This window comes from Buteo buteo, chromosome 16 (assembly GCF_964188355.1).
Source record: "Buteo buteo chromosome 16, bButBut1.hap1.1, whole genome shotgun sequence".
Taxonomy (NCBI): Eukaryota; Metazoa; Chordata; class Aves; order Accipitriformes; family Accipitridae; genus Buteo; species Buteo buteo.
In genome coordinates, this window is record NC_134186.1 from 4,885,531 (window position 1) to 4,910,951 (window position 25,421).

At 66.7% G+C, this 25,421-nt stretch overlaps 1 protein-coding gene across 6 annotated transcripts in view; it reads right to left on the reverse strand.

Moving 5' to 3' along the window:
- Positions 1-7,964: 7,964 nt before the first annotated feature.
- Positions 7,965-25,421, reverse strand: part of AHDC1 (AT-hook DNA binding motif containing 1) — a 55,880-nt gene continuing 38,423 nt past the window's right edge. For 5 of the 6 annotated variants that reach the window (XM_075047590.1, XM_075047589.1, XM_075047592.1 and 2 more), the window contains 5 exons: positions 18,215-18,377; positions 17,002-17,042; positions 11,432-16,525; positions 10,666-11,313; positions 7,965-8,539 (listed from right to left, as the gene is read on the reverse strand). In XM_075047590.1, the coding sequence (XP_074903691.1) occupies positions 11,475-16,525; positions 17,002-17,042; positions 18,215-18,377 (5,255 nt within the window). In that variant the 3' untranslated portion in view covers positions 7,965-8,539; positions 10,666-11,313; positions 11,432-11,474. Of the gene's footprint in view, positions 8,540-10,665; positions 11,314-11,431; positions 16,526-17,001; positions 17,043-17,178; positions 17,296-18,214; positions 18,378-25,421 lie in introns of those variants that run through there. The other variant, XM_075047591.1, reaches the window with a different exon arrangement.

Here is a 25,421-nt window from a genome sequence, read left to right on the forward strand (position 1 = left end):
CCCTGATGTCCTGAGTCGGGTGCACTGTCTCCCGGAGCAGCCGGTGTGGTCCCACACCTCCTCTGCCCCGTGGTGTGACTACCCTGCCCTGGCATCCGTGGAGCCGGCGGGGAGCAGGGCAGAGGTGGCCCCTCTGCACCGGGTGTCCCGGCACATCTCCAGCCCCAGCCCACCGGAGCCCAGCGGGCAGGGGATGCTCACAGCCCCGTGGAGCTTGGGACGGGTAGGGAGCAGCACAGGACCCGCGGTGCCCACGGGTACCAGCCAGCTGCCCCGTGCAGCGCAGCCCTGATGGGCACACGAGGGCGTAGAATGGGGCACACGACCCTGCTGTGAGGGGGAAACCCCGAAACTTTGCTGTTCATGGGTACCTGGCTCAGCTGGACCCTCCTCATCCTCCTGCTCCTCTTACCGGGCTGGCAGAGCCCACGCCGACTTGCAGGATCTCGCCCTGCATCCTCACATACCAGCACGCCCCGAAGCACCCTGGCTCAGCCCAGCCTCCATCCCCTGCACCGCCCGGGGATGCCCCATGGCACATTGCCCCATGGCATGTCACCCCGTGACGCATCGCCCCGTGGCACGTTGCCCCACCGAGCCACCCATCTTTCCCAGCAGCCCTGGCTGGGGCGGCCCCCCCTGAGCCGGAGCCAGGCAGGGCTGAGCTGGCAGCGGCATCACTCACCGCCTGCCACGCAGCGGCTGCGGGAGGAGGGTGAAGGCAGCAGACGAGGGGGAGGAAGGGCGGCCGACGCATCCCAGCACCATGGCGGGGAGAGATTTGTGGGGTGGGAGCCCCGGGGCTGCCCGGGTATCGGTCTTGGTTCGTCTCGGGGCTCCCCCGTGGCTCAGGGCTGGGAGCCAGTTACCTGGGGGGGGTGCAAGAGGGGGGGACCACAGCCAAGTTTGTCCCCGTCCTTCGGGGATGCTGGGCTGTCACTGGGGGCACTCGCCCTTGTCCCGATGCCAGGGGAGGCACAAACCCCCTGTCTGTGCTGCTCCCCCCAAACCTGCCCAAATCCCCAAGTTCCATGGCCGGGGAAGATGGAAACCCAAGCCACAACCTCGCCCTCGCCAGAAGCCTTCGTGGCAGCTCTCGCCATCCATGGGGCAAAGCATCACTCCCGGCTTGCCCTCCACCGAACCACGGGTCTGGACCCCCCACAGCCGGGGTGCCACCGTGCCCGGCCAAGGGTGACAGTCCCCACGGTCCCAGGGGAGGCTGGAAAAGGAGCCGCCATTTCCTCTGCCGACCGCTTCAGGCAGTAACCATCGCCTCCAAAACCTGGTCCCACATGTGACTCGCAGACGAGGTGGCTCCCCAGGGACCCGGCGGCCCTGTGTCACCCGGCTGGGCTCCTGCTGCCAGTCAGATGGGTACAGGGGAGCCCCCCCGGACCCCCATCCCGGCCAGGGGCAGCCACAGCCCCGGTGCCCACAGGAGCCGTCCCAGCCCGGCCGGGCGGAGGCAGAGAGCTAATCTCTGCTCCGATTAGGCAGAGTTCCCAGCAATGGAGGTTTCTTCTTTTTTTCTCCCCCCTCAGTGATAACAAATAATAATATAATCCCCTTAATCCCTCCCTGAGGAGCCGGCACGCACACCCGGCCGGGAAGCACCGTGCTTCTGCCGCTGCTGATAACTCACACCGCCGGGGCCCCCGGAAAAACAAACGCTTTGGCTCAGGCTTTGCCCCCCAAAACCCTCCGTGCTGCCCCTTGCCTCCCCACCCAGCACCCCCAGACCCCCCCACCGGCCCCACTGCCAGCCTGGGGGGAACCGGCACGGCTCCCGGCTCCGTCTCACAGGGCACGGCTGGGCAAGGCCACCACGACCCCGCAGACCCCCAGCCGGGGGGGGTCCCATACAGGACCCCCCCCCCAGGTACTTTGCTCCCCCAGGCTCCTGCTCCCTTTGCAGCTGGGACATGGTGAAGCCCCTGGAGGCTGAGCGCCGTGGGTGCCCTCCCCTCGCACCCTTCTGGTCCCCAGGGGTTTAGGGGGGGGATCCCCTGGGTGCCCCCACCCCAGGGGGGGTCCGGGCTCCCCCCAACATGCCCCAGCTGTGCCCCAACACTTTGATTTAGGAGCGTCGGTGCGGAGAGCATCGCCTTTCGCCCCAACCGGGGCCCCACCGGCGGCTGCGCAGGACCCAGGAGTGCTGGCATGGATCCTGCACCCCCCCCACCCCCATCTCTGGGTGCCAGGAAGGAACCCAGGCATCCGGATGCCAAATCCCCCCTCCCTTCATGGGAAGCCCAGCCTGCCCTTTCCCCACAGGGCGGACACGCAGCCCACTCCCTGGTGCCGGCTCCCCCCCCCCCCCTTCCATCATCAGCCAGCAAATATTAATAACAACCCCTGCAATAGCCTTTGCTTTTATTCCCTCGCTTTCCTGGCCCCCGCTCTGCTGATCTCAGCTCCTCCGGCTCCAAAATGCCTTTTAAAATTACTGGAGAGTGGAGACCTCTGCAAATGCTCTGCCCCCGGCTGCCCCTGCCTCCCCCTCCGCGCCGGCACCCACACCGGGGACGGCAGCACCCACGTGCCGTGCAGGGAGCTGGGTGCCATCCGCCCCGGTTATTTAAAAGGCGCCAGGCTGGGCTTGATTAAAACCAAGTAAAAGCCAGAGCCAGGGCAGAGAGGGGGGATTAGATCGCTCAGGGGAATGTTAATGGACTCCAGAGCTTTCTGCCCGGCCGGCGGCTGGGCCGAATCCAGCCTGGGGTGGCTGGGGACGGGCAGGCGCAGCCCTGCGGCGGGTGCAACGAGCGCGCCAGGGCTCAGCTGGACCCCGGCGCGGGGAGTGCATGGGCAACCCGAGCTGCTGCCGGCGGAGCGGAAGGAGGATGGGGGGGGGGACACGGGGGGGTGGGTGGTGGAAATATCTTCCAAGGGCCTGGCCCTTCCTCTGGGAAAAGCAGGGGTGGTCTGGTCGTCCAGCTGGGCTCTGCGCCGCCCCCGCTGCCGGCACAGAGGCCGTTCTGCAGCGGGGACGCGGCACGGCACAGGCTGCCCCGTGGCGGGACGGCCCTGGGGACCATCGCCATCGCCCTCGCGTCCCCTTCCCGGCTGTCCCGGAGTGGGTGACAAGGACAACGTGGGGTGACGCCAGCCACGGGGGGGGGCTTCGACGGGGCTAACGGGGGCTGTTTGCCGGGGTGCTGCTGGCAGGAAGGGCCGGGGCGGTAGCAGGGGTGCAGGCGTTGGGGCGGGGGTGCCGGTGGCCCCCGGCATGCCATGGTCCCCACCCCGGCTGCCAGATGCACTGGATTGCAGGTCTGACGTGGGAAATCGCCTCCCTTCCTCGTTAGCTTGTGATTAGCATGTCAAGTGGTTGAAGTTGGTGGGTATAAAGGATGCGAGCTAAGAATAATGGCTTCAATTTTCTTCACGGCACAGCCATTAATTTGAAGGAGAAGGGGGTGTCTAAACCTCCCGGGCAGCTCCAGGCGGCTCCGCTGGCCCCAGCCCTGCGGGGTGAAGGCAAGGGCCCACCGCTGCCCCCCGGGACAAGACCCCAGGGTTGGGGTGGGCAACGCAGCCCTCGCTCTGCTCCGCTCCGGGTGCCGGGTGCCAGTACTGGGGTGAGCTCAGCAGGGGTATGGGCATCCCATGTGCTTCCCTGTGCCGGGGCGATGGTGCAACCGGGACTGGGTGTGCAACATGTGTGCATCCATGCACACCATCCTCTGCTCCCGGCCCTCACCGCCCGGGAATGGGGCATTTCCCAGCTTTGTCCCCCCCCCCGGATCCATCGCCATGCGATGGGCAGGAGGGAAGGGCAGGGGGAGGAGGGCAAATTCCTGCCTTGTTTCCAAGGGGATGGAAAAAGTCAAAATGGCGGCAAAGCTGCCTTCCCCCCCCCCGGCGCGTGCCGGATCCCAGCAGCAGCGCAACGAGCCTCCTTACAGCCACGGTCCCCATGGCACATGCGGGCAAAGCTCCGGCTCACCGTGGTGCAGTGGCTCTGGGGGCAGCCCTGGACCCCTCTGCCAGGGCCGGGGACACGGAGCATCCCTCGTCCCACCGTCCTGCAGCGTCCCCAGGCTCCGAGCACCATCGCCTGCTCTGGCATCGTTAGCACCATGAGAGGCCAGAACCCTCCTCCCAGCAGAGCTGCTTAATTAAAATAATCATTTCCATCCCGAGGAGGCGGCGTGGCCGAGCAGGTACAGCCAGGCACCCGGGGACCAGGCTTTCCTCTCCCCGTTCATCCCACATCACCCTGGGCACAGCGTGGCACGGTGGCTGTGCCAGGCTCACCCCGGGTGCCCCCACAAGCAGCTCCCAGAAACCTTTGATAAGCACACGCCACGCAAATAAAGAAGTAGCAAAACAACCGTTTCCCCACCAAATTTTGAAGTCTTTCCTCCTTCCCCCCCCCCCCCCGCCCCCTGCACCAAGCAGCCTCTGCTGGCAAAACCCAAGCAAGAGCCGGGTGCGGCGGCAGCGATGCTGGGCTGTGCTGATAAACCCCCAGCAATCAGCCCAATCATGAGGTTTTTCAGCCTCAGAAACGGCGCACGCCGCTTGATAGATTTAATTGAGTCTTAAATAAATAAATAAATAAATAAAATAAATAAAATCAAGCTGTGCTCCAAGCAGCCGGCCGTGCCCGGCAAGGCTGTGGCCATGCTGGGTGATGCCTCCCGGTGGGATTTACCTGCCGGGGGGGATTTCTCTCCCGGCGCACCCCGGTGCCTTTGTCGGTGGTCTTGTGCTCGTTTGCGCCCACCTTACCCGGGCGTTAATCAGGCCGCAACGGATTTCGTCCTCCTTTGATGCTGCTTTTTGCAACCTGAAATGAAAGAGAGGAAAAACGGGGGGAAAAGAGCAAATTTGATGCTTGTGGGAAGCATCGCGTTGGAGCCAAGGTGGGAATGGTCACGCACTCCTAAAAGACCCCCCCCCAGGGGAGGCTGTGCGGGAGCCGGTTGGGGGGGTCCAGCCTCTGCGGGATGGGTGCAGGATGCGGGCACGGCCATGGCGCGGGCACAGCGGCAGGGAAGGCCAACCTCCCCTCCCCTGCTCACGTGCCTCAGTTTCCCCATTGAGCAATGTCACAGCTGGGGACGTTTGGTGCCCACCCGGCTGAGAGCACAGCATCGGGGTGGCCCCCCCCCGAGGGGTCCCCTTTTGCCCCAGCCACGACACTCTGCCCACACCGCGTATGAGGATCGTGGGAAGGGGTGCCCCAACCTCCATCCCCTCCCCACCAGCAGCCTCCCAGTGCTGCCGCCACCCTGCTGGGGGGGTGCTGGGGGGGGGGACGACCCGCAGGCTGTGCTAGATGGGAGCAGCATCCCCAGAGCCAGCACTAGCTCTGGTGGGGCCAGTCCCAGCCTGGATGGGGCCACTGGGTGCCCAGCGGGCACCAGCCCATGGGGAGCAGATGGAGCTCGCTGGGCGAAGCTCCAGTGTGCGACATTGGGGGCGCGAGTGCCCCCCCCCCCCCAAAACCACCCAGCACCAGGGTGCTTGCAATAAGCGTGGCTGGTCCCCAGGGGGGATGGCAGGGTCCCCTGTGCCGGCAGAGCCCCCCAGCCCCCCTCCATCACCTCCACCCGCGGCATCTCCCCCCAGCTCACCCTGAGGGCCCTGCCTGATGTGGGGGGCACCCAGGGGGGGCCACAGAGGAGCATTGCCCCCCCCAGTTTGGCCCCTGCAGAGATGTGGTTGCACCGAGGGACCCATCTCGTCCCCGGCAGGGACACCCCATGCACACACACGCGGCCATGCTGCCAAACACCCACCAGCACCCAGAGCCCCCCCCTGAGCCCCCCCCCTGCAGCACTTGGGGGCCCTGGGGCAGGGAAGGGTGGGGGAAATACAGCTCCCTCCAAACACCCAACCACCTTCACCTGGGGCACAGGGACTGGCAAAAGCCCCTTCTCCCTCCTGGCACCCCCGGGGGTACCGGGGGGGTCCCATAAGCCCAGCTCCATGCCCAGATGGGTGCTCAAGGTGCCCCTCACACCCTATAATGGGGGGGGGGGGGCTGCATTGGACCACCTCCCTTGGTGCCACCCAGCTCCATATCCCAGCAGCTGGGGGGGGGGGGGCTTTGCTGGTCCCCCAGCCCAGCAAAGAGGGGGTCCCCCAGCATTCCCCCCCCCCCTCTAGCTCTCCCAGCACAGCACCGACATCTTCCCAGGCTGCTGCGGCGCTGGCAGCCCCGCTCCCCCCTCTCTCCCCCCCCCCCCAGCCATCAGTATGCACCGTGTGTTCTTCTCCATAGCAACCTCCTGCCTCCCCCCCCCCCCGGCCCCCCCAGCGCTGCACAAGCACTTCGCTGCAGCAGCCCTGACCCCGCCGGGATCGCTAACCTCTCCCACCCACAGGTAGCTGGTTCCCCCCCCTCCACGCACCCCGACCCCCCCCCCCCCTCCATCTCCTTCTCTTCGCCCGGAGGATGCTGCAGCCTTCATCTTCCCAGTCCTGGAAGTTGGTGGTGTTTTTTTTTTATTATTATTATTTTGTTTTTTATTATTATTATTTTGATTTTTTAATTATTATTTTGATTTTTAATTATTATTTTGAGTTTTTAAATTATTTTGATTTTTTTTATTATTTTGATTTTTTTTATTATTATTTTGATTTATTTTTTTTTTTGGCTTATTTTCCTCCCTTTTGCTCCTTTATGGTGTTGGCGCTTTCCCCATCCATCACCAGGAAGCTGCCTGCAGCCCTGTGTCCCCCCCCCCCCCATACAACCCAGGGTGCCCCATGGGTGCCAGGGAGGGGTGAGCACCCACCTTGCACAGCAAAGGAAAGCCCCCCCAAAGCAATAACTCGTGCACCCACACCCCCGAGCACAAGGTGATCGGGGAGGGCAGCGGGTCCCTGACGTGCTCCAGCCACCCTGGGGTAACGTGTGTCCCCCCCCCCGGGACCCCCACTGGCACCCCATCCCGGGGGGGGGAGCAGCAGCGGGACCACCTCGTGCCATACCGCACCCCAATTTGCACTGAAATTCAGCTTTCTCGCTGCAATTCCCACCTTAGGCCTGGCATCCCCCGCCAAATCCGGGGGGGGGGGGGTGTCAGTCTCCTTCCAGCCCCCCCACCCCCCCCACCCCCTGGCACAACCAGGTCGTGCCACCCCCGAAGAGAAGCAAGAAAGCAGCGGGCATCGCTCAATATATAGGTTTCTTTTTAATATAAAAAAAGTGCCTATTAAAAATTCCTTCCTAAATAACACAAAAAGACCAGTCGAGGGGATAGAGCGGGGGCCGGGGGGGGGCCGGGCGTGGGGGGCTCACCGGGGTGGGGGGGATCTTGCCGGGGGGGGCCGCTCCGGCCAGGGCAGCACAAGCACCGCGCGGGTCAGCTGGGGAGGGGGAGCACAGGAGGGGTGGGAAAGGGGGGGCTATTTTGACCAGGGGAGGGGGTTCCCTTTTTTTTTTTTTTGCATTTTGTTTTTTTTTTTTTTTCATTTCAGGGTGGTTTTTTCTTTTTTTTGTTGTTGTTTTGGTTTTTTTTTTTTTTTTCTTTTTTTTGCACAATCCACAAAGCTGTACAGAAGTTGCCAAACCCTGGGGGGGGACACACACAGGGGACTGGGGGGGGGAGGAGGAGAGGAGCCCAAAGCCCCCCCTGGCACCCACGCACGCACCCACACCCTGAGCTCATCACCGCTGCCACGCTGGGGGCCACGAGAAAGCCGGTGACCCCCCCTTTGCCCCGGCCCGCGCCCTGGTCCCCCCCCCGGCTCCCCCTCCCCACCAAGAGGGTGTGTGATTGATTTCTCTTTCTTTTTTTTTTTTTTTTAATTTTTTTTTGTTTTTTTTTTTATACAAATTTGGATCTTTGGGTGTGTACTGCCAAAAAAAACCCGCCTCGTTCTTCTTAATAATAATAAAAATAAAACTCAAATCATCATCATCGTCATTAAAAAAAGGCAACGGAAACCCAAGGAACCCATGCGGAAGTTGCACACCACAAAACCACAGCAGATGTACAGAATGCAATATACAAGACACGATTTATAATAAAACATTATATACAATAAATAGGTTATTGTTACTTTTTTTTTTCTTTTCTTTTTTTTGTCGATCGATCTGTAAATAAATTTTTCTCAGTGCATACTGGTGGGTTTTTGCTCTTCTCTCCTGCATATTCACCTCTCGGTCGCTTTAGGTCTCTGTTCTCGGTCACTTTTTGATTCTCCCTCCGGTGTGTGGCTCTTTCTTCTTTTAGTTTTTTTTTGTGAATTTTCAGCTTTTTAAGATTTTTTTTTTCCTTAAACATTTTTTTTTTTTTACTTCTTTTCTTCAAAAGTATTTACAATTGCTGGTTTTGTGCAGAAAATGAAAATTAATAAAATAAAAAAAATCAAAATTAAAGAGTCCCTCTGCTTCTGGCCGGGAGGAGAGAGAACGCGGCGCCGGCGCCACGGCCAAGGTGGGGGCCGGCGGGCAAAGCGGGGGGCGACGGGGCCGGGGTACCCCGCTGGCAGCGGCCCCCTCCTCTCCTCTCTGCTCCGGTGGCCGGGACGGGTGCGGGGTGTGGGGCCGAGGGTGCTGTGGCTGGCGGGCAGGCTGGGGGGGGAGAGGCGAGAGAGGGGTGAGCGTCCCACCGCCGTGGCCCCTCGGCCCAGCTGGGGGTGCCGGGTGTGAGGTTGGGGCTCGGCACTGCGCCGAGTGGGTGCCCACCCACCCGGTGGGGTTTGCGGCAACTGGGTGGCAAGGAGACCTCCCTGCCCTGGCTCCCCATGGTGGAGGGATGGAGCTGCGCCCCAGCGTCTGGGGGCCTGCTCACCCCCCGTCTGGCACCCATGCACCCAGGGGTCTGGGGTCCTGCCCACTCCAGGTCTGGCACCCACGCACCCAGGGTTTTGGGGTCCTGCTCATCCCCCATCCGGCACCCACGTGCCCAGGGTTTTGGGGTCCTGCCCATCTCCCATCTGGCATCCACGCACCCAGGGGTCTAGCACCCACATACCCAGGGTTTTGGGGTCCTGCCCACCGCCCACCCAGCATCCATGCACCCAGGGTTTTGGGGTCCTGCCCACTGCCCACCTGGCAGCCACACACCCAGGGTTTTGGGGTCCTGCCCACTCCAGGTCTGGCACCCACGCACCCAGGGTTTTGGGGTCCTGCCCACTGCCCACCTGGCACCCATGCACCCAGGGGTCTGGGGTCCTGCCGATCTCCCATCTGGCATCCACGCACCAAGGGGTCTAGCACCCACATACCCAGGGTTTTGGGGTCCTACCCACTGCTCACCTAGCACCCATGTACCCAGGGTTTCAGGGTCCTGCTCACCCCCCATCTGGCACCCACACACCCAGGGGTCTGGCACCCATGTACCCAGGGTTTTGGGGTCCTGCCCACCGCCCACCCAGCATCCATGCACCCAGGGTTTTGGGGTCCTGCCCACTGCCCACCTGGCACGCATGCACCCAGGGGTCTGGGGTCCTGCCCATCTCCCATCTGGCATCCACACACTCAGGGGTCTAGCACCCACATACCCAGGGTTTTGGGGTCCTGCCCACTGCCCACCCGGCACCCATGTGCCCAGGGTTTTGGGGTCCTGCCCACTGCTCACCCGGCACCCATGTACCCAGGGTTTTGGGGTCCTGCTCACCCCCCTCTGGCACCCACACACCCAGGGGTCTTGCACCCATGCAGCCAGGGTTTTGGGGTCCTGCCCACTGCCCACCCTGCACCCATGTACCCAGGGTTCTGGGGTCCTGCTCACCCCCCATCCACTACCCATGCACCCAGGGATCTGGGGTCCTTCTCATCCTCCATCCAGCACCCACGCACCCACGGGTCTGAGGTCCTGCCCATCCCAGGTCTGGCACCCATATACCCAGCATCTGGGGGTCTACTCACCCCCCATCTGGCACCCACGTACCCAGGGTTTTGGGGTCCTGCTCACCCCGTCTGGCACCCATGTACCCAGGGTTTTGGGGTCCTGTCCACTCCCCACCTGGCACCCATGCACCCAGGGTTTTGGGGTCCTGCTCATCTCCCATCTGGCATCCACACACCCAGGGGTCTAGCACCCACATACCCAGGGTTTTGGGGTCCTGCCCACTGCCCACCCTGCACCCATGTACCCAGGGTTCTGGGGTCCTGCTCACCCCCCATCTACTACCCATGCACCCAGGGGCCTGGGGTCCTTCTCATCCCCCATCCGGCACCCATGCACCCAGGGGTCTGGGGTCCTGCCCACCCCGGGTCTGGCACCCATTTACCCAGAGTTTTGGGGTCCTGCTCGCCCTTCCATCTGCACCCACACACCCAGGGTTTTGGGGTCCTGCCCACCCTCCATCTGGCAGCCATATATCCAGGGGTCTGGCACCCACATACCCAGGGATCTGGGGCACCCCACACCCCTGCAGCTCCGGCATGCCCAGGGTCCAGGACCCAGCACCCCACACCCTGGGCTCCAGCCACCCACAGACACTGGGGCAGACGAGGTCCCCAGTTTGATGCTTGGCCGTGGGGAAACACCCAGGGCAAGTGCTTGCAGCCCAAAAGGGGCTGGGGGCACCCAGGGGGCAAACCTCACTGGGTGCGTTGGGGTTAGAAAGCCCACCAGAAAGCGCAGGGCACCCAGCGCAGCCCCGCTGCCCCCCCAGCTCCCGGCCCCCAACCCCGCACCACCATCCCAGGGGACGGGCATCGGGCAGCGAGGGGACTTGGGTGGCACTTACCGGGTGACGGTGGCGTCTCCGAACCCCGCTGGCGAAGCTGCCAGAGCCTGGTGGGGGTCAGCTCTCCCAAACACCCATCGGCATCCATCCGGCAAGAAAAACACCCCCGGCAAGCGAGCGGACGGGAGGGAAAAGAAAAAAAAAAAACAAACCAAAAACCCCAACCAGACCCCCCCAGGGGCGGATGAGGGGGCTGCCCTTGCCCCCCGGTCGGGCTGCGGGCAGGGGGCACCCAGCCGCTGACCCCCAGGCCCCATGGCCGCCTCCTGCCCGGCCTGCCTGCCCTCCCTGCCTGCGCCCCTGCCCTGGGCTCGGCGGGGGCCGGCGCCGTCCATCCGTCCGTCCGTCCGTCCGATTGTCCTGCTGCGGGGCGGGAGGTGGGGGCGGCAGTCCGGAAAGCAGAGCCAGGCGGTTGGCAGGCGGAGTGGGTTTGAGTGCGGAGGGGGGAAAAAAACGGGGGTTTTCTCTCTTCGTCCGTTATTATTATTTTTTTTCCTTTCGTTTCGCTTATTTTTTAACTTTTTTTTCCTTTTTTTCCTTTTTTTTCCTTTTTTTTTTTTTTTTTTAGAAAACAAACAAACGGTTCCAATCCCAGTTAAATACAGAACTTGAAAAGTGTTCCAGAAAAAAGTGCTGGCTAAATTACCTCTGAAAGAGAAACACAACACGGAGGGGGGGGGTGGGAGACGATGAGAAGGGCCCGGGGGTGCCCCGTCCCCACCCCTGCCACCCCCCCACCCTCACCCCGAGGGGCTCCCCCACCTACCCTGTAACAAAACCTCGTTGTCCGGTTGGCACGTCAGCAGACACTACAATGAGGTGACCGTAAAAGTGTCCTCGGGGTGTTGTTGCTCTACCATGGGTCCCAAAAACCCGCTCTTCTGGGTGGGGGCCATGACGGGGTGCCCTTGGGGTGCAAAACTGGGGTACCTGTAGTTGTCCTGCAGCTGCAGCATTGAGTCTCTCGGTACGGGGGAGATGTTCAAGTCATTGATCAAGGGACAAGCGTAGGGTCCTCGGTGGTGAGCCCGGGACATCTCCAAGGGCTCCTTCTCGCCCTTGGAGGGGTGGGTGCCGCTCGGGCTGCTCAAGTGGGGGTTGAGACATGGGGGGTCCGTCCTGCCCATGAAGTCTACCAGCATACCGGCCCCCGCTTTGCCGTCGTACGAGGGGCTACGGGTGCTGGCGTTGGGGGAATACCAGTACGGGGGGTTTTTGCAACTGGGGGAGTCGTAGTGCGGTTGAGGCATGGGGAGATCGCGGCAAGCCAGGTGGGGGGCGTGCGGCAGGGCCCCCCCCTGCATGCTGTGTTTGAGCGAGTCGCAGGCGGGCAGCTTGCGGATGTCGCCCGCCCGTAGGTCCTCCTTGAAGGCCAAGGTTGGGGAGCAGTTGGGCGAGAAGGCTTTCTGCAAGCCGGCCTCGAAGACAGTCTGCTGGCCGGGGGCCGCCAGCTGGTGCGGGAGGGCAGGGAAGTGCTTGCTCTCCAAATCTGGCTGCCCCAAACCGGGGGAGTCGCTCTGAAAACCCTGGACGAAAGTCCCGTCCGAGGGGGTGGAGGGGTTCATGGAGTAGGGGCCGGCGTAGTCGCAGGGGTCCCGCTCGCCCACCCCAAAGCCCCGGGACTGGGAGGGCAGGGGGGACATGCTGCTGTCCCCGCTGTAGTAGTCCAAGCCCAGGTCCGTGCTCTCCTGGAAGAGGGGGTTGACCGCCTGCGACTTGGTGGGGAACTTGGCCTTGCCCGTCCCCCTCTCCTTCTTGGAGGCACAAGCCCCCCGGGACCCCCGGGGCTGCCGGGGTCCCGTGCTCCTCTTGGAGGGGTACACAGAGGAGGAGGAGGAGGAGGAGGAGAAGTTCAGGTGGGAGGTGTCGAACATGTCCACCTTCTTCCGTCGGCCCCGACCGGGCTTGGAGTTGCTCTGGAAGAGGACGCTCTGGTTCCAGTTGTAGCCCGGGGCGGAGGACGCCTCGTTCCAGTCCATCATCAGCTTCTCCAGGCTGGAGAGGCTGGACTGGCCCTCGCTGGAGGAGGCCTCGCTGTTGGCACGCCGGTAGCCGGCCGGCTGGTTGAACTGGGTGCTGTCGGAGGAGGATTCGGAGAAGGTCTCCGAGACGGTTTGCTGCTTGGCTTTCTGCGGGGTGTAGTTGGAGATGTCCAGGATGACGTTGGGCTCGTTGAGGTGGCACTCGAAACCCGGGTTGTAGAGCTGGCTGAAGGCCTCCGAGCTCCAGTCCAGCCCGCCGTAGCCCTGCCGGAAAGCCCACGGCGCGGCGCTAGGGAACTGCCGGCAATTTTCGGGCGAGGGCTGAAAGGAGGCCGAACCCTTGGGCACCATGTAGCCGCCGGGCGAGACGGTGCTGGCCCGGCTATCGCAGCGCAACGGGGTGTGCGCCGCGCTGGAGAACTGTCCCCCTTGCTCGGCGCTGTTGAAGAACGCGGCTTTGCCCAGCGGCAGGCTGGGACCGGCCGTCTGCGGCGCGTAACCGGCGCTGTGGGCGCTGCTGGGGGAGGACGGGAGGCTGCTGCCGCTGCCGTAGGCGAAGCTGCAGTCCTTGCTGTTGGGGCAGTCCTGGGCCGACGGGTACTGCTTCCCCGGCGGGAAGACGCTGGCCGGTGCCACGCTCTGCCCGGCGCCGTAGCTGCCGTACGGGGAGTAGCCGGGGGTGCCGCTGGCCGCCGGGTGAGCCGTGGGCGACCGGGAGACAGCCGAGGGCGGCGCCAGCTTGGGGAAGGCCTCGGCCCCCCGGCATTCGGACGACCCTTGGGCCACCCCGTAGCCGGCGGCGGCGGCGGCGGCGGCTGCGGCGGCGCGGCCGGGCGGGAAGGCCGGCCGGCCCTGCATCGCCGCGTGGAAGGCGGCCTCGGTGCCGGGAGTTGCCGCCGCCACCTTGCCGCCCCGGGCCGGGTAGGCGGCCAGGCCCCGCTGGCCCGGCAGGGCGGCCGGCGGGGCCGTGTAGGCGGCCGCCGACTTGCGGGACTCGGAGCGGGAGGCCGAGAGGGCGAAGTCCAGCAGGTCGGAGGAGTCGTCCGAATCCAGCAAGGAGCGGAAGTAGCCGGTGAAGAGGCTGTGCCTCTCCGGGCCGGCCTCCGTCTGCGAGGACGGCGCGCTCCCGGCGTAGAAGCCTGCCCGGCCGGAGGAGCCCGACTCCAGCCCGGCGGCGTGGAAGGGTCTCGCCTCGGCCCCTTGGTAGCCGCCATTGCGGCCGGCCTGGCCGCCGGGGTGGCCGTGGTGGGGGGCCCAGGGGCTGCCCTTTTCCCCCCCGGCCCACTCGGCGGGGCCGTCGCCAAAGCTCTGCCCGGGGTTGGGCTCGGGGAAGAGCGCCCCGTTCTTGCGGGCCCGTCGCTTCCGCTTGGGTTTGCCCACGGGGTCGGGCTCCGGCCGGCCCCGCTTGCGCGGGTGGACGGGGTCGGCGTGGAGGGCGGCGGGGGCTTTCTTCTTCTTCCCGATGCCCTCGAAGAAATCGCTGAAGGAGCAACGGGCGGCGCGGGCGGCGTGGCCGCCCCCGCGCCCGCCGAACCCCCCCGCCTTGCCACCGCGCCGGCGGAAGCCCTGGACGCGGTGCAAGAAGTGGGAGATGCTCTGGGTGTCGGGGGCTTGGTGGATGGACTCGGGCTCGCTGGGGGTCCAGCAGCGGGGCGGCGAGCAGCGCCCCGAGCACTGGCTCTGCCGGTTGAGGAAGGCCAGCTTGGCCAGCACATCCGAGTAGTCGGCCTTGCTGTCGTTGGTGTCGGCGATGTAGGAGGGCTGGGGCGAGGCCAGCTTCTGCTTCCTCCTCCTCCTCTTCTTCACCTCCGGGGCGGGCTCCTTGGGCTTGGCTTGGCCCAGCAGCAGGTTCTTGGGGGGCCTGCCCCGCTTGCGCTTCAAGATGATGGGCATCTCGCCGGGGGGGAAGACCACCACCACGTTGCGCCCGTTGTTCTTCATCTTGAGCAGCGGCGTGGGCTCCATGGAGCTGCTGGCCGCCAGCTCCTTGCCCTCCAGGTTCAGGTTGCTGCTGAGCGACGACACCTTGTAGGTGGTCTTGTTCCTCCTCCCCAGGGACACGGGGATCTTGGCCATCTTCACCACCATCTTCCTCACCCCCCGGCACTTGCTCTTCTTCCCCGTCGCGGGGGCCTTGGGCACCTCGTCAGGGTCCAGGGTGGCGGGGGCTGGCGGCGGGGGGGCCAGCAGCGGGGCGCCGGGCTCCTCGGGCCCGGGGGGCACCTCGGCGGGCAGGGCGAGGGGGGACAAGACGCGGCTTTCGGGGGCGATGTCCGCCCGGCGCCCTCGCCCTGCCCTCCTCCGGCGGCACAGCATCTTTGGCTTGTCTGTCCGGCGCAGGGCGTACTTGCGGTGGTCCTCGCCGCACCGCCCGGCCCCCCGGCCCCCGCAGGGTCCCCGCTTCACCACGCCGCCCAGGGGACAACCCCCCAGCCGGGGCTGCAGCCCGTGGGGCCGCAGCGGGTCCCCGGCACCCGGCTGCGCCTCCAGCAGCTCCGACACAGGCCCCAGCGGCTGCGCCTCCAGCAGCGAGGGCTCGGCGGGCAGCAGCGGGGCCCGCGCGTCCAGCAGCGGCGGCTCCAGGGCCCCGGGCAGCGGCTCCAGCGTCTGCAGCCCCAGCGGCTCCGCCAGCGGCTCCAGCGACTGCAGCTCCAGCGACTCGGACAAGGGCTCCAGCGACTGCAGCTCCAGCGACTCGGAGAGCGGCTCCAGCGACTGCAACCCCAACGGCTCCAGGTTTTGCAGCTCCAGAGACTCCGGCAGCGGCTCCAGGCTTTGCGAATCGAGCAGCTGGGGCTGCGACTCGAGGGACTGGGAATCCAGCAGCCGGGACTGGGAGTCCAGCTCTTGGGCTGGCAGCAACTGGGGCTGCGGCTCCATCGCCTGCGACTCCAGCAGCTGCGTCCCCGGGCACGCCAGGGAGGCCAGTTCGTTCAGGATGTCCGCCTCGGCCAGGTCCGAGTAATCGCCGGCGTCGGGCTGGGAGCAACCGGCTTCCTCCGCCGGTGCTTTGGAGGCCCCCCCCACGCCCCCGCTGTGGCCGGGGGGCTGCGGGGCGCTCCCCCCGCCGCCGTCGGCTTCTCCATCGCGGGCCGGGGGCCGGGGATGCCGCGGCGGCTCGGTTTTGCAGAGCACGCCCCGCTCCTCGGGGCTGCGGATGCTGTTGGCCAGGGAGGGCGAGGAGAAGAAGCTGTACTGGAGGTCGCGGTCGGCGGGCAGGAGGCGGCTGTCCTCGTGGCCACCGCCGCCACCGCCGCGGAGGCTGCCGCAGTCCAGGTGCACCCCACTGCTCTTGAGGTCCTCGGAGAGGCGGTTGAGGTCCTTCATGATGTCGATAAGCTGCACCACGGGGTGGAGGTTGATGTGCCCGTTGCCGCACTTGCTCCGGAGCAAGGCGAGGATGCTGTCGACGTTGCAGCGGCCCGAGGCCAGCGTCGCGTTGGGGAAGGTTTTAGGCGCCCGATCGCGGGCGGCTGCCTCCTCCGCGCTGCCCCCCAGGATCCGGGGCTCACCGGCACAGCCCAGCAAGTCCTCCGCCGCCTTGGTGCCCCCGTGCACGCTCTGGCACCGGTCGGCCGGGTCGCTGTGCAGCAGCGAGCCTGCCTGGTGCTCCCGGCCGAGCGCGGGGCACGAGCCCTCAGGGAAGCTCAGCACGCTGCAGGATAAGGCCTTTTCCGCCGGGCAGGCTGGGGGCCGCTGCGCCGGGTGCCCCGGCGGGTAGAACTTGGGCTCTCGGACGTAGTCGGGCGAGCCACGCACAACGCTGGTCGTTACCACTGGGCCCGGGGGCTTCACGCGCATCCTGGCCTCCTCCTCCCCCGCGTGCCGCTTGGCCGAGCAGTTGCTGACATGGGGGTCGGGGAATGTGAGACCGGGACCTGCGTGGGGCAGAGAGGGGGACAGTGAGGCTCCGAGGGCACCGCCGGCCAAAAGCAGCCGGCGGTGCCTTGCTCCATCCCCGCCGCCCACGGAGACGGGGTGCCCGCATTCACCCCCCGGCTCGGCCCTGCCTTATCACCAGCGACGACCCGGCTGGCACTGCGGGAACCTGCCCCCGCCGCCCCCAGCCTCCTCCCTTGCCCGCCGCAGCGGTGGGGAAATGGGGTCAGGCCCCTTCCCCTGCTCACGGGTGGGTTGGACGCCCTCCCCACAGCAGGACCACCCGTGCCAACCCCCAGCTCGCCCCGGCGCAGAGCCAATTCCAAGGGGAAGCAGGGGGGCTGTGTCCGTGGGGGTCTGGGGCTGCCCCATCCCCTCGTGGGGCTGGGCTGGGGGGTCCGGGGCTGCCCCATTCCCCCGTGGGGCAGGGTTTGGGGGGTCCGGGGGCATCGCGGGGTTGAGGCTTGGGACTTACCCTCGGCTTTGCTGCTGCTCCTGCTATTGCACTTGAGCTCTCTGCAAAGGAAGGGGTGCCGAGGGTTAGCCCCGAGTGGGGTGGGGGGTGGGGGGTGGGGGGGGGGTGTGGGGGAACACCTGGGTGCCCACCGCGCCCACGGCTTCTTCGCAGCACCAGTCCCTACAAGGGACATACCAGGGGCCGATCCTCCCGAGCTCCCACAGCCGAGAGGGCAGCGCCCGCCCATCACCCTGGCGTCGGGGCTGCGAGCGGGGCGGGGACGGGGAAAAGGGGGGGGAAGCTGCCTCCAATCTGGGGGACAGAGGGGACAGGTTTTTTTACCCCCCCCCCCTTACCCCCCCCCTCCTCCCTCCCAATCCCACCATCACCACCACCAACCCCTCCACGGGGCTGGGGCGCTGGGGGCGGGGAAAGGGGGGGGGGGAAAGAGGCCCGGGGAGGTAAGGGGGGGGAAAAAAGAGGGGGGAAAAAATGGGGGGGGGGGGGAAATGGGGGGGGGGCCCTACGGCCGTGCTGCCGCTAGGTGTCCCCGGCGAGCCGCGCTCCCGCCCGCCGCCCCGGCCCGGCCCCCGCCGCCCAGCGCCCCGGTCCGGCCACCGGACAGACCGGGGAGGGAGGGGAGGGGAAGGGGAAGGGGGGGGGATGAAGTTTTTTTTGCCCACGGAGGTGGCTTAGCATGTTCCGGTCCGTCCGTCAGTCTGTCCGTGTCGTGTCCCCCCCCCCCGCCCCACCTCCTTCCCACCCACCCGTGGACGGCCCACGCACAGCTGCTGCCCCCACCCGAGGTGACACTGCCCGGTGCCAGCAGCCCCTGGGGACCACCCGCATTGCGTCTGCCTCAGTTTCCCCTCGCTGGCAACGGGGACACAAGCGAGGTCGGAGGGGGGGGGGGTGTTGCACAGGCACCCACGGGTGGGTTGGGGTGCCCGGCATGGGACCCATGCACCCACTAGCACAGCCCACCCTGCACCCCATGGTGGGCTGCAGGCACCCCTATTTGCCCCCCCCATCCCCCCCGCTCCAAGCCAAGGGCTTTGCAAAGCCGCGGAGCCCCCCCCCCATCTCCAGGGATGCTTTGCAGCCCCCCACTCCCGCCAAGGCAGGGACGGGCAGAGCAAGAGGCAGCAAGATTTGCTGCCAACCCCCCCCCCAACCGCCCCCGGTGCAGCCCCCGTTCCCCGTTCCCGGGGCGAGGGCCCCCCCGGGGTACCTGGGCCGCGGGTGCTTGCAGTGTAGGTTCACTTTGAAGCTCCTGCCGTCGCCGTCGCTGCCGGGTTGGCGGGGGCCGGAGCCCTGGGTACGCGGGAACCACTCGGTTGGCGGGCTGGCACCGTTCTCCAGTGCGACGGGCTGGCAGGCGACCGAGCTCCCATCTGCTCGAGCAAGCACAGAGACCCCCAAGCGTCAGCCCGGCGGCCCCCACCCCGGGGGAGCACCCCTTGCCCCGGGCTAGCGTGGGTGCCCGCAGGGCTGGGCACGCTGCGTGCTCCCCATTCACGCCTCCCCCTCAAAGCCATCGGGACGCCCAGGGAGCCACGCTGTCCCCTCTGCATCACAGGATGGGGCCCATCGCGCGATGCCCGGGCACAGGGTGGCATTTTGGGGCAGGGCACCCCTTTCTTCCCCGCCGTAGCCGTGCCTCGGGCTGCCCGTCCGAGGCAGGGCACCTCCCAGCCACGCCGCGGGCGGGCGTGCCGACGCGTGCGCACGTCCACACGGATGTGCGCGTTGCACACGCGTGTGCACGCGGGGGGCCCCTGCCGCCCTGCGTGACACCGGCGTGCTGGGGGTGCGGGCACCCAAGGCAGCTGCCTATCCGGCACGGGGGTGCCCAGCAGAACCCCCCAACCCATCGCGGTCCCCCCATGCCAGCGTGTCCGCCTGTCCGTCCCCGCCCCCCCCCCGAGCGCCGCGTGTGAATCCCTGCCTGTTGGCTCCCTCCCCCAGCACACACCCGCAGACACACACACACACACACGCAGCCGCTCGGCGTGATCCAGGCTCTTCCCGGTGTCTGGATTAGCGTGACAACTTATCAACAAGGCAGGGAAAGAGAATTCAAACCTGTCAGTCCATCCACATCCCACCCCCCCCCAGTCTCCCCACCAGCCTTTGGGCGCAGCGCTGGCACAGAGGAGATGCGGGCACCTCTCCGGCAAACACCGCCGTGTTGCCTGCGTGGTGTAGAGTTACACCAAGGGCAATGTAGGAGCAGGAAAATATGTGCTAGAAAGACCGGTCTAGTCTCTGATGAAGCTGCTAATGTGCCCGGAGAGCTGTTGGAGGGGAGGCAGGCAGGAAGGAAGCAAACGGGAGGTTTTCCAGAACAGCCGCTGGGAGCCGGTCCCCGCCGCACACGCTGCGCACGGCTCGACGGGGAGGACCGGAGGCGTCGCGGGGCGTGGGGCGCGGTCGTTCGTCCCCCCCCCCCCGTCTCTGCTCCAGCGTCCCCCCATACATCCACGGCGTACGGAGCGGCGGATGCGTCGGGAAATCCTGCGGGATGCCCACGGGGTCCCCAACGGGGCGCGCGCGGCACCCGCCGGCGTGCGTTCGTGGGTGCCAGAGGTGCTGGGTACGACCCCCCCTTGCCCTGCCCTGCCCGTCCAGGCGGCTCTTACCCCACACTGCCCGGCGTCAGGCTCCTGCCCTCGGACCCCCTTCCAGCCCCGGCAGGGCCACGTGTCCGGTGACAAGGCGGGGGACGCTCCCCGCGCCGTGCCAGCGCTCCTCCCTCACCCCGGCCGAACCGCCGCCATCCGGCTGCCCCCCACGGCGGGGACCACCTGCGCCCCTCACCCGGCACCCACCACGCCGCGCCGTGGGGACGGGCAGCACCCGCCATCCCCAAACCACCACCACCACCCACCCGGGGCAGGGGACGCAGGACGGGAGGCTGGCCCTGGGCGGTGGGCAGGGGGCTGCAGGGGGGGAGCTGGGTGCGGCGGGATGCTCGCCGCGCCGCCGCGCTCACTTTCACCTCCCTGCTCAGCCCCAGGCAGCCGCCACATGTTTCGCATTAGGCTCTCCGGACTTCGCCATTCCTGGCTTGCTCGCCAGGGGTAGGGCCTTTTTCCTTCTTTTTTTTTTTTTTTCCCTTTTTTTTTTTTTTAAATTTTTTTTTTTTAATTTTTTTTTTTTCTCCTCGCTGGTTACAAAACACCAGCCGAGACCACACAAGCGAGGAGGGATGGAGGGAACGAAAGGAGAAGGAGAGATAGATGGGCGCCGTGGGCGGGGGAGAGGCAGCGAGGCCGGGTGCTGCGGCGGGGTTGGGGGGGGGAAACAGAGGCGGGGGGGGGGGAAGCAGGCGAGATTGCAGTCACCTCCGCTTCCCACCTCCTGACCCCGCAGCCCTGCAAAGATAACAGCCCCCGAAGACTGCTGACTCGCCTCGCAGAAATCCAATATCCTCGCCTGGTGAACTAATCGACTACCTGGGCTCGCCACCTCCCCTGCCCGGGCTTAATCCTGCTGCTGCAAAGCTTTAATTAGTTTAACGGTTTCAGGCTTGACGAAGGTTGGCAGCAAGTGGCATGCCCCCCCCCCGCCGCCACCGCTTCCCCTACCCGGACAGGCTCCCGGGGGTCTCCCTCTTGGGTGGCAGGGGTGCTGTGGGGTGGGAGAGGTGGCACCATGAGGGCACAGGGGGGCTGCAGACCGCCCCCCCCTCCATGTCCCCTGAGGCTGCTGGCACCCAGCCCCGACCCTCAGCGCTGGCAGGGCAGAGGAGCCGGGGGGGGGGGGTGGGGGGGTGGGCACAGAATGGCTCGCTTGGCACCGGCGTGGCGGCAGCTTGCGGCGGAGGGACGGCTCCGCGAGACACGGACGTGGTTTGGTGCCCGGCTCCGAGGCCACCCAGACGTCAGGGTGGGGCCGGAGATGCCACCGGGAGACAGGCAGGCGGCGGGGACCCAGCCGCCACACAGATGGGGACACGCTGGCCCTCCGCCTCCCACCCCGACGGGGCACCGTGCCGAGCCGCCCCGCGGCGGCAGGGCCACGGCCGGGGGGTCCTTCCCCATCGCCCCGCCGCCTCCCTGGGCACCGTGGGGGTGCTGGGAGGGGTCGGGGTGGCCCTAAATACCCCCACGTGGGGTCTCTGGACACCCCCATTACCCGTGTTCTGCGCGCACAGCTGTCGCAGCTGTCCCTTGCGTGTGCACCGACACATCTGGGGCACCGCAGAGGTGCCCCCCCCCCCCCCTCCTTGCACACACACATGATGTGGCATCACGGGGTGCCCCGCTCGCACCGCCGCCCTTGCACAAGCCTGGGGCCGCTGTGGCGGTGCCTCTCCCTTGCACGCTCACGCAGCCGGGGCACGGCAGAGGTTTTCCTCCCTTGCACACGCACATCTGGGGGCACCACAGACGTGCAGCTCCCTTGCACGCCCCCCCCCCCCCCGCTGCTGTCCCCTTTGCGCCCTGTCCCTCGCACGCTCCCGCACCCCCCTTGCTCGCTCACATGCACCCAGGCCCCCCCCCCGCCCTGTGAGTCCCCCCGGAGCCCGTCCTGCTCCTGCTGACACCAATGGAAAATCCCCTCCAGTGACAGCTTCCTGGCAGGCGCTTTCCGAGGGTTTCCGTGTTCCCCAGCCAGCCCCCCCCCCCGCCCCGGCCACCTCCTCCCTGAGCCATGCGGGGGGTCGGGCAGGCAGGAGGACCCCCCGCCTTCACTCCTGCCACCCCAACCTCTGCGTCCTTCCCCCCCCCAATTGAGCATCACAGCCCCCACCCCAAAGCACACGGGTCCTGCTCCCTCCTCTTCCTCCCTGCACCCCACGCGCCGGGCATCCCCTGCCACCGCCCTGCTTGCCTCTGGAATGGGGGCACCCATCAGCACCCCAAGGGTGATTTGGGAGCCCATCTAGAAACCCCCTGCCCTGATACCGCTGCCAGCTCCCAGGGCACCCACCCCCCTTGGGGACCCACCACCCTGCGATGCCACCAGCGCACGGGTTGGGAGAAGGGCAAGAGCCGGGGGTCCAGAGGGGTGGGCACAGATGGGTGCTGGGTCACAGAGTGCTTGCAGGCAGGGGTGCAGGGTGCTTGTAGACAGCCCCGACCCCTCCTTCGGTTGTCACCCCACTCCCACCGCCGTTCGAACCCGGCTGTCACCATGTCCCTCCCCACCACCCTGCCTTCTCTGCCGCGCTCGTAATTAGGAGACGGAGCAGATGGCGCCCGGGTTTCATCTTAGGTAACGGGTCCAGCCGAGCTGCTCGGCCACCAGTTCCTTTCAGGGGGCCATTGGTCGCCACAGTGGAGGTTTTTTGGGGTCCCTCCCAAGCAGGGAGCTGGTGGGGGAACACATCCCCCCCAGTGCAGTGCCGGGATGTGGTGCCGGTGCGGGAGGAGACGGCGGTGCCCAGAAGGCCTTGGCTGGCGTGTGGGGCAAATACACCTGGGAGATGTGGCCCCAAAGGAGAGCTGGGGGTGGAAGCCACCCTCCCATGGCACCCTGGGGTGCCACATCCCCGGGGCAGGCTCAGGCACCCACCCTGGCACTGGGAAGGGGGCTCTGGGACCACTGGGCTCCAAGCAGGGGGTGCCTGCAGGTCTTGGCATCCCCCCAACCACCCAGCACTGCAGCAAGGCAGGGTGGGAAACTCAGTGCCAAAACAGCTCCGAAATCCCGGCTGGCCCTGGATGCAGGGACCCCGGGGACACCGATGCCCCCACGCTGTTGGGGATAATGGTGAGTCAGGGGACACGGCCCTTCTCTTGGGTCTGGCCCCAGGTGTGCTGCTGCCACGGGGGTCTCCGGCAGCGCAGCCCCCAGCCTGGCTGGTGGCATCCTCGAGGGGTTCACCCCTCAGCCTGAGGGCCTGGTGGTCCCGGAGCTGGTGGGACCCTCGACGGGTTCAGCCTTCAGCCCTGTAACGTGTCACGGTGCCCTCGAAGTGGGCAGGGGCGGGGATGCCTGTTCCCGCTGTTGCAAGAAACCATCTCCCCTGCACTGACCATTTTCCCCTGCAATCGTCTCCCTCTGCAAGAAACCATTTCCCCGTGCAAGGACCCTCTCCTCCTCCCACAGATTGGGGTGGCTGCAGCCGCTCGGGAGTGGGGGGCACGCTCCCCTCCATGCCCAGGTGCCCCCAGCCCCAGCGGCATCGTCCAGGGTGGATGCAGCCCCCTCTCCCACCCCAACCCCCTTGGTCCCAGAGGGGCCTGACCCCCCTCCCCGGCTGGGAGGGGGGCAGGAGGCGGCGGTGGGGCTGGAGGGGGGGGCCGGGGGAGGTCGGGCGGCAAAACCGCTCGACAGATGGACTGCAGAGACGGTGGCACCTCGGCCGGCTGGAGCCCAGAGCCGCAGTTCAGAGCTAGCAGGGAAACGGGCTAAATTTAGCTGCTTTCCTCGGTGCCAGCTTTGTTCCCCCGCCCCGTCGAGCCGGCGCGGGAGGCGAGCAGCCGGCCTGGCCCCCTCCTCTGCCCTCTCCCTGTCGGGGGGGGGGACACACACACACACGGGACACCCCAGCACCCATCCCTCGGGGTGCCAGGTCAGGGTGCCAGGGGTTCTTCGGGGTGCGGGGTATTTTTGCACGCGCGTCGCCGCGCGACGGCTGGTGCCGCGGGGTGCTTCGCCCCAGCGTGGTGAAGCGTGCCCCGGGCCCCCCCCCCCCCCCCTCAACGCGCCGGCAGGCCTGAGGCTGCGCAGACGGCCGCGGCCCCCCTCTCCGGGCTCCCTGTTATAGCCACAGCATGAGTCACAGCCCCGGTGTGTCCCTGCCCAGTGCCGGCCACGCCGGGTCATGTAACACCCGCGGCCACGCCGGCGCGGAGGGGGGCTCCGTTCCCTGCCCGCGCCACCCCCTGCCCGCAGCCCGTGGCACCCGGGGTGGCTCTGAAGCCCCTCGACACCCTGCCGAGGGACCCTCGGAGCGGGGGGCGGAGGCGATGCTCAGCTCCCCCCTGTCCCCAGCCGGCTGCGAGGCCGCGGTGCGCTGCGGGTTAACGCCGAGCGGGGCCGGGATCCTGCGAGGCCAGTAACATTTGGAAGGCGCCAGATGGACGCGTGCCCGTGCCGAAGGCTCGCTCGGCGCAGCCATGCTCCCCCGGCGCTTGAGGGTTGGGGGGCTGCCCAGGGCAGCAAAGGGGCACCCGCCGGGATGTCGGGATGCCGACCGTGTGCCCGCCGGGGCGCAGGGCCACCCAGCGCCCACCCGCGCCCCCCCATACCAGGCACCGGCCGCTGCCTCCCTCGCTTGCAGCCCCACCGCAGGGAACGGCGGCAGCGGGGTCCAGGTTGCACCGGTCGAGCCCACGGCATCGCCGCTGCACCCCTTCGGTGCCGACGACGTGTCGGGGTGGCCAGGTGGGGGATGGGGGGGGGGGGTCTGGGCAGGGGGAGAAGAGCAGCCAGTTGCCTCCCTTGGCCAATTTTAGAAACTGGCTAGACAAGAAAAGCAGAATGGGCCGGGCAGGATTAACGGCCATGCTGGTGTCAGGGTGGGTTGGTTTTTTTTTTTTTTTGCTTTTTTTCTTTCTTTTTTTTTTTTTTTTTTTTTTTTTTTTGTGGGAGGCATACACGAGTTGAGCGGGAACTCCTGGCTGCGGATCCTGTTTCCTGGGAGATGCGGCACGGTGCAGGGCCGGCTGGGGCCGAGCTGGGGTGTGGGAGCCACTGGGGATGATGCCAACACCGGCGTGCCGGGGCAGGGGCGCGGGGAGGGGGGCAGCCCCACGAAGCCCCACGGCCGGCAGCCTGGCACCCCGCACACGGGTGGGTACGTAGGAGCTGCACCCACTGACAGACACGGGTGCAGGTGTGCATGTGCACGGGGCTGCACGTGCACAAGGTGGCTGTGCGCACGCAGGCGTGCGCGCAGGTACGTGCACGGGGGGAGGACGGCGCCCACGTGGGTGCACCCACGCAGACAAGGATGGGTCCAGGGGTACGTACGCACACACCTACATGGGTGCAGGTGGAGACGCAGGTACAGAACGTGCACGGGCACCGGCGGGCACACAGATGGGCGCACACGCGGGTGCGCGCAGGTACGGCCACCCAGGTGTGCTGGCGCATGGATGTGCAGCACCCATCTCCCACGCACACGCAGGATCACACCCACTCGGGGGTACAAGGCATCGACAAGCGCCGCAATGCCCCCGCGCCCTCCCGACCACGCGGCGCTGGCAGCCCCAGCCGGGCACCCAGGCAGCACCCGTGGGCTCCCACCGTGCAGGGACCCTCTAGCCCCCCCAATACGGCCAGGCTGGCACCGTGGACCCCCACCCCACACCCCGGCAGCAGCAGAAGCAGGGGGCCATTGACAGCTTGTGCCAGGGGACACGCTGGGTTTTGCCCCGATCAGAGCGGGTGACCCCAAAACCCAAGTCACCCTTCCCCTTTGAGAGGCCGCGGCAGCATCCAAAAAGCCAGAGGTGCGAGGAAGGTGCGAGCGCAGGGAA